At 49.5% G+C, this 7,669-nt stretch overlaps 3 protein-coding genes across 3 annotated transcripts; 2 read left to right on the top strand and 1 right to left on the bottom strand.

The window, feature by feature from the left end:
• Positions 1-91: 91 nt before the first annotated feature.
• Tmem88 (transmembrane protein 88) lies at positions 92-1,187 on the top strand. The gene is made up of 2 exons (XM_046422112.2): positions 92-350; positions 539-1,187. The coding sequence occupies exons 1-2, from the start codon at positions 141-143 to the stop codon at positions 806-808; spliced, it is 480 nt and encodes a 159-aa protein (XP_046278068.1). The 5' UTR covers positions 92-140; the 3' UTR covers positions 809-1,187.
• Positions 1,188-1,726: 539 nt separating this feature from the next.
• Positions 1,727-2,565, bottom strand: Naa38 (N-alpha-acetyltransferase 38, NatC auxiliary subunit). The gene is made up of 3 exons (XM_046422113.2): positions 2,431-2,565; positions 2,058-2,241; positions 1,727-1,886 (listed from the first exon to the last, which is right to left on the bottom strand). Exons 1-3 carry the CDS (start codon positions 2,509-2,511, stop codon positions 1,774-1,776), a joined length of 378 nt encoding a protein of 125 aa, XP_046278069.1. The 5' UTR covers positions 2,512-2,565; the 3' UTR covers positions 1,727-1,773.
• Positions 2,566-3,019: 454 nt separating this feature from the next.
• On the top strand, positions 3,020-7,004 carry LOC124077649 (cytochrome b5 domain-containing protein 1). The gene is made up of 4 exons (XM_046422111.2): positions 3,020-3,313; positions 3,417-3,493; positions 3,629-3,847; positions 4,430-7,004. The coding sequence occupies exons 1-4, from the start codon at positions 3,154-3,156 to the stop codon at positions 4,658-4,660; spliced, it is 687 nt and encodes a 228-aa protein (XP_046278067.1). The 5' UTR covers positions 3,020-3,153; the 3' UTR covers positions 4,661-7,004.
• The last annotated feature ends 665 nt before the right edge of the window (positions 7,005-7,669 follow it).

Raw genomic sequence — 7,669 nt, 5'->3', positions numbered from 1 at the left:
CTCCTTGGGATGGGGGTGCCTAATCCTAGAGCCGCATTCCAGGATAAGGGGGGGTGGGGTGGGAAGAGGATGGGTCGGGGGAGGGGCAGGAAAGAGGGCTATAAGGGCCGCGGTCCAGGCTGGCGAGAGCCAGCCAGGCCATGGCGGATGTCCCCGGGGCCCAGCGACCGGTTCTCGGCGGCAGCCCAGAGCCCCGCGATCCCCTGGACTGCTGGGCCTGCGCTGTGCTGGTAACTGCTCAGAACCTAATGGTGGCTGCCTTCAATCTACTCCTGCTGGCGCTGGTGCTGGGGACCATCTTGCTACCCGCTGTCACCATGCTAGGCTTCGGCTTCCTCTGCCATTCCCAGGTAAGCGTGCACCCCAGTGTGTGTGTGTGTGTGTGTGTCCGCGCGTGTGGCACGGTCCAGTGTGGTGATGCTGGCGGCGGGGTCTATGGGCTACAACTTCTCCCCTCCACCCCGTGGGCTGGGCTGTTCCCACTCTGGGCACCATGTGGCTCAGGTCGACCTGGGCCTGACGCCTCTTCTCCTCCCAGTTCCTGCGCTCTCAGGCACCCCCTTGCACCGCGCACCTACGGGACCCGGGCTTCACCGCCCTGCTGGTCACCGGATTCCTACTCCTCGTTCCGCTGCTCGTGCTTGCCCTGGCCAGCTACCGCCGCCTCTGTCTACGCCTCCGCCTGGCCGACTGTCTCGTGCCTTACAGCCGGGCCCTCTATCGGCGCCGGCGGGCCCCGCAGCCGCGGCAAACCCGGGGCTCACCAGGGTGCCAAGCCGTTCCTACGCCGGGAAAGGTTTGGGTCTGAGGAGCCTCGAGTCAAGAACACTAGTGCCGTCCTCCGTTCCTGTGGGACCCAAGGACTCGAAGCCAGGATCTTCTGCCCTACCCCCACCCCTACCTGAGCCGGGTTCTAGCATCCATTTGGGGGACAGCAACATTTTTGGACCCCAGTGCTGGCGAAAACTCCCACGCCCCGGAAAAACTGCTTTCCTATGACTACCCACATTTGAATCGTGAATATCTGGGCTGGACCCTGCACACCCTCCTTCCCACTCCCTTAACGTGATCAGGACAACTGAACCTGTGCCATCCTTTTCAGCTTCAGCTCCTCTAGAATTTTACAGGGCTGAGGGGCGATGCTGGAGGTGAAGAAAAACACATCAATAAAGAATTTATTAACAGGAGTGTGCTGTGAGCCGAGGGGCGCCCAGGAGCAGGAAACGAGTTCCTGAGATTACAAATACTCAGGCGGGAAGCATCCTTCAGCCTCCTGGCATTTCCTTATTGTATTTGTCCATTCTTCCCGGTTAGACCCCAGAGTTCTGTCCCTGACCCCAAAGTCACCTCCACATCAATAGCAGAGGGGGTCTTGTTTCACCCCCGCCTACCCGGTTCCCCTTGGGGATCGAGCCCGTTCTCTGACCCCAACATAGAGGAACTCAGTGTTGCCAGGCCGGGGCGGGAAACAATGGGCCTTCCGGAGCAGGATGACACCCCTTCCCGCCACAATTCTGGAGCAGGAGCGTGGGAGGGAAGATGCTAGGGTCCACCCCAGGTTCTGTTGGTCTACAGCCTGTTCCCCATCCCCAACCTCGAACTGAAGGGAAATTCTGGCACCCCTGGGCATAAGGTTGGGGGAGGATTGAAAATGCTCTTGGCCTCAGATAAACCCCCGTTTCTAGGGGTTGGGTGTATTATCGAAGCTACACACAGACACAGCGCACATCAGTCATAAATTTAATGAGGTTTGAAAGACATGCCTAATTATGGTCAGAGATACGGAGGCCCTGCAAGGCTCTCCCTTTGCACCTCAATAGAAACGATGTGGTGTCCCGGTACCATGGCCAGGCCTAGCACACGGGGTTCCCCGGCAGAGAAGGAATCTGGAAAGAAGGGTCAGAGCATCAGGGAGGCAGGCCAAAGTCGGTCCCGCCCCTTCTGAGCCACGAAAACACGCCCCACAAAACAAGGAGTGCTGTCAGACCCTGAGGGAAAATGCCTTGCGTGAACTTCCGCCACATTCCCAAGCGGGTGTGCATCCCCTGGGCACTGACCCGATGGCTTGAGGAACTCCTGCGCCGAACCCAGGATGACATTGCAGTCGCGGTCGGTACAGAGGAAGCAGCCGACCAGTGTCCGTCCATCTGTCATTCGAATGCGCATAGTCTTGTTGAGCAGCGCCTCTAATTGCTGCCGGGCACGCGCAGCCGGCGAGTCCTCGCGCTCCCCATCGGAGTCCTGCTCCAGGCGGAATACACTCAGACCTTGCAGTCTCTGCAGCCCGCCTGTCTGCGAAACCACAGCTCCCGGCAACCCACCGGGCACTCAGAAGCCCAGAGGCTGCCGGGAGCTGCAGTTCCCCCCCCTCGTCACCCCCATCTTGCTGCCCGACTGCCCCTCAATCCCAGAACCCGAGCCCGCGCTAACCCCGGCGCTGGAACTGCTTTGTCGCCGGCTGCAACATCCATTCTCCTCTCGTAGTAGCATGGTCGGCCCAGCTCCAGCCATTTGCCCCGCGGGCCCCTCTGGGCCCTTAAACTTCCTAAAAACCTTTCGGGTCCGGTGGTCTGAGATCTCGCGAGCGCTCCCGACGTCTTTCCTTTCGCGAGATCACCACTCCTCCTCCTCCTCCTCGTCTCCCGGCAACTGCAGAAATCTCGCGAGCTTCTCCTATTCCATGGCAGTGGTTCACCGAGACCTATTACGCCGGATGTCTTAAAATATCGCGAGAAATTTACCTGTATTTTCTTACACATCTTTTAGAAACCCAGAAATTTAGCGAGAATACCTTCTTCCATCCTGCTTCCTCACCTTGTTTTTCTGCCTTAAGATAGTTCTTCCTGAATATCCCGTGTAGCCCAGACCTCTGGATTAAAACGGAATGTGTTCGCTTTTCCCTGGAACTCAAATTATTCAATGTTTATGTGACCTATGTCGGAATCAGACTACGTTTCCCGTGAGCTCGCACAGACCAAGCCCTTCCTCGCCCTCACAGTGTTTAATCTCAGTGGCCGGTGGCCGGGAAAGGACAATGGTTTCCATGTGAGCGGGTAAACGCGCTCACCTTAGCTCCTGGACGCGGAGAATGTGTGTGTGCTCTGAGGAGCGAGGAAGCAGGCAAGGGACCCAGTGCCCGATAGAGCAAGAGCCATGCCGCGCCGGGGCCTAGTGGCTGGGCCAGAGTTTGAGGGCTTCCAGCGTCGCTTTTTCACGCCGGAAGAAGTGGCCAGACATAACCAGCCCGAAGACCTTTGGGTGTCTTACTTGGGATACGTGTACGACCTAACGCCATTGGCTCAGGAATACAAGGGTAAGGGACACAGGTTGGACCAGGACTGGGGTGTGTGTGGTGGTGGAGGTAGGCGGGGCTGGTTCTTGGGTAGCCAGCGTTGACAACAGCTCCTCCTTCCCAGGGAACCTGCTGCTGAAACCCATCGTGGAAGTTGCAGGCCAGGACATCAGCCACTGGTTTGATCCAAACACTGGAGACGTAAGTTCTGTTGGAACATGGGGTTTGGTAGGGGAAGCGATGATAGGGAGGAAAAGCGGGAAATAGCTGAATCTGAAATAGTAACGGCTAGGATCCGCGCCCAGCCTCACCCCAAACTCAACCCCTTCTTTAAAGATCCGCAAGCACATAGATCCCCTGACTGGTTGCCTGAGGTACCGCACCCCGCGGGGCCGTTTCGTGCACGTCCCACCTCAGCTGCCCCGATCGGACTGGGCCAATGATTTTGGGAATCCCTGGTGGAAAGGGTCGCAGTACAAGGTGGGGAAGCTGTCTGCCAAGACCCGGAATATTCGCATCATTAACACTCTCACGTCGCAGCAGCACATACTGGAGGTGAGATCTGGTGCCTGGGGACAGGTTAGAGAAGGAACTGATGCTTTCAGGAGATCTCCAAAGAGATCTTCAGGCCATCAGTTTGCCATAACTGGGTGAGAGCTGAATTTTCTTTTAAATTGAGGTGACTGAGGAAAGCAGACCACGTAGGTCTCCAGGGTTGGGAATTCTAGGAGTGTCTGGGTTACAGGGTACAAGACATTCCTTCATAAGTCCAGGGCAGCATCTTAGTAATGGTTGTCCTTGGAAGCTCTTACAGGCTGTTTTGGACAGTTTTGGACTCTTAAGACTATTCTATGCCAAGGACGAAGTGAGAGGACACTAGCTTTGACCCTTTGGGGCCATTTGTTTGTTAGAAGTGGCTTGCCATAAAGATGACAGGATTTTGGCACCCTTCATTGCATGCTGAAACTTCCAACTTTATTTCTGGGACTGTGGAGTGCCTGAAGCTACTATCTGCCAAAGGAGGCATTCTGATCCTAGCTCTGTATATCTTGGGCTCCTGGCCTTTGCTGTGTGTGTGTGTACATGAGCATATGTTCCATCCAGAATTCTAGAGGTGGGTGCTTCCATGTTCTCCAGGTGGGGGCTCTGGAGTCAATGTGGGAAATCCTACACCGCTATCTTCCCTATAATGCACATGCTGCCAGCTACACGTGGAAATATGAAGGGAAGACCCTGAACATGGATCATACCCTTGAAGAGAATGGGATCCAGGATGAGGAGGAAGAATTTGACTATCTCAAAATGGATGGTACACACTACATACCTGCAATACTGCTCTACTTCAGTGATGACCTCACAGAGCTATAGGAAAGGAGATGTGTGCTTGTCTGGATTAAGCCATAATTTGAGTTTGCCTTTTTCTGTTCTTGAGGAAAAGAGGTGAGGGTGTGGGGTGCTTGGATTCAGACCTCCTTTCCCCTTTGGGATCTGGACTGTAGTTCTCGTGACCTTCTGAAGTATGAATCTTATTCTCCAGTTCCCTTCTGATTTGCTCTGCGAAAATTAGGGAGAACGCTAGAAGTGAATTAGTCTTTAGGGATGACACAAGAAGGCACAGTATCTTGGATAGGGAGTTGTAGGGGCGAAAGAGGTAAATGGAGCTCAGGTAGAAGGTGATAGTAAGAGAAAGAAATCCTACACAAGGATGAGGGGTGGAAGAACATTTTCGGCAATGGCAGAAATGAGATGGCTGTAGAAAGATGGGATCTACAAAGATAGGAGTAGGAAATGACTATCATTGACCATAAAACCTGGCTAATCTCTTTTTTAAATTTTTCTTTCCATATTTTCTATTGGTGCATTGTAGTTGTACATGATAATGATTTGTTGTTACATACATGCACACAATATAACAATGTAATTAGGCTATTATCATTCCCTAGCACTTACCCACTTCCTCCCCCCCTTATTGTCTTTTTAGAAAAGTATTTAGTAGCTGAAACCCAAGGGAAAGAAAGGAAATAAATGGTCATCAGATAATCCAGTCAAGATATTATAATGGGTACTTTATTCACCCTCTTTATTACAACTACCCCATAAATGAATACTATTAACACTATTTCCCAGATAAGTCTTTTGAAACTTAGAAGTGTTCATTAGCAAAGAGATATTAGTTACCATTAGAGTCAGGATGCAAATCCAAGTCTGCCCAACTCCAAAGGCTAAAGGGACTGTTCTCAGTCTCTTAACTTCATGGTAACATTTTAAAATGCTGCCTCTGACCAAGTATTTGGTATTTGGGTTTGTCCTGGATTTGCTGCACAATAAGAAACTGTAGGCCTATTGATTAGTCAGCAGTTACTGTGTTGGGAAAGAGTTAATCAGCAGAGTACTCCAGAGGCAAAGAGTAAGCCAGGAAGACCTCTTTAGGAATAGAGAGGTGACTTGACAGGGGACATGTAAAGAGAGAACTAAGTAAGGTAGACAATTCCCAATGACCAAAAGAGAACCAACCAGGAGCAATGGCTAGATTTCACCCCTTGTAACCTAAGCAGGGGAGGGAAATGGAGAAGGACAGGTGAACTTACTGGCAGCAGCAGGCAAAAATGAACCAAGGAGAGTTTTTAGTACATTTTCCTGGTTGGGTCCTGAACCCAGCTCAAGAGGAAGGTGGTCTCTAGAGACATTGGGTGGGTTGCACAGAAGTTTTCTAAGTGGCTATGAGAAGCATGAACAAAGGTGGAGTTATCCCTATTGGCTTCAGTTTTCTGAATTCATTGGGACTGATAGAATCTAGTCCTATATAATGAAAGAATCCTTGAATTATCTGGATCAATAATTGTGATATTTAATCAACTATGCAATGATCTCATATGTATCTTGTTTGCTCAACTAAACCTTAAATTATTTGAGAATCAAAGCTATGCTGTTCCTCTTGTTGCCAGCTTCAAAGCCTGTGCCTATGGTATGTGCTTAATTTGCCCAAATTTGTCCCTCTTCCAGAGTATCCTACTTTAGTACCTCTTGCCAGAAACAGACACCTTTCTTCACATACCCAGACACTCACCAAGTAGATTCTATCTGCTAAATATCACTGGAATCTATCTTCTTTTCTCTGAATTACCAACACTTCTTGTTTAGACAGCTGGGAAAACTTCCTAACCTGTCCTTCCATTTCTACTTCTGCCTTCTATATGCTGTCATCAGAGTGATTTAAACCTCAACATCTCACTTTCCTGCTCAGATATTTCAGTGGCTCCCATTTGCTTTTAGAATAAAACACTAATTTCAAAGACCCTGCATAAATAAGGCCCTGCCTACCTTGTGTGTCTCGTCTCATAATACACCTCTTTGTTGCCTGTGCCTCAGACACCATGGCTGGCCTTCATAAAGTATCTTCTTTCCTCAAAACCTTCACAAAGATTGTTCTCTCTGCTCACCACACCCTTCCATTTTCCACTTAGCTCATCCTAAATGTTTCTTCCTCAGGCAGTCCTTTTCTGATTACTCAATATAGATCTAGACTTTTTGTTGTCTTCTCAGCACATTCAATTTGTCAGGTTCTTATAACTATTGTAAAATTATAGATGTTACCAGCTGACTGACTGCTAGATTGTAAGCTCATGGAGGCAGAGATCTTATATATTTTGTCTTTGCTGTATTCCCATTGCTGGGTACATAGTTGCTGTTCAATAAATATTGATTGAATGAATTCAGATATCAAGGAATTAATCTGTTTGTAATGACTAGTGGGTGGGAGGCAAGATGGAACCAAGAGATATAATATTGGGCTCCTGTGCCACAGTTTCTATCCACAGGTTTCTTTTTCCCTGCTTCCCATATACCCAAGAGGAAAGTTATTCCTTGTATTCTTCCTCACCAGAGATGTTTTGGGACACTCAATCTGTCCTTTTCCCATATGGCCACCAGGTGGCTGCAATTGCCTACAGAGTCAGGGAAAGCCTCTGGGAGAAAAGAAAACCCTTTAGGTTCCAAACAAGTTAGCATTGAAGGTGGACCTTGGAGATTTGTAGCAGGAGGGAAAGATCAGGGTAAAAAAGGAAAAACTACATGGACACCATTCTGGTAGCATTAGATTTTTACTTATTTTAAAATTTTCCCCATAAGCACATGTCAGGAAGAGAGTGTAGTTTGAGAAGTAACTTGAGAAAGGGTGAATATGGGTCCTATTTTTAGGTGTGGACATATGGGGCAAGGTATCAGAGTTAAGGAATAAAAAATTCACAAATTTTTATGACAGTAGACTGCATTTATTTTTATTTTTTGTATAAAGCTTTCTATTACACACTGCTTTGTTCTCTAAATATCTAAGAGTGGATATTTGCATGAGATGTATGTGTCTGAACCTAAAACCTT

This window comes from Marmota monax, unplaced genomic scaffold, assembly GCF_021218885.2.
Source record: "Marmota monax isolate L192 unplaced genomic scaffold, Marmota_monax_Labrador192_F-V1.1 WCK01_AAM20220418_F8-fsc00243, whole genome shotgun sequence".
Lineage (NCBI taxonomy): Eukaryota > Metazoa > Chordata > Mammalia > Rodentia > Sciuridae > Marmota > Marmota monax.
The sequence above is the reverse complement of the archived record's forward strand: the minus strand, read 5'-3'. Positions and strand labels throughout refer to the sequence as shown.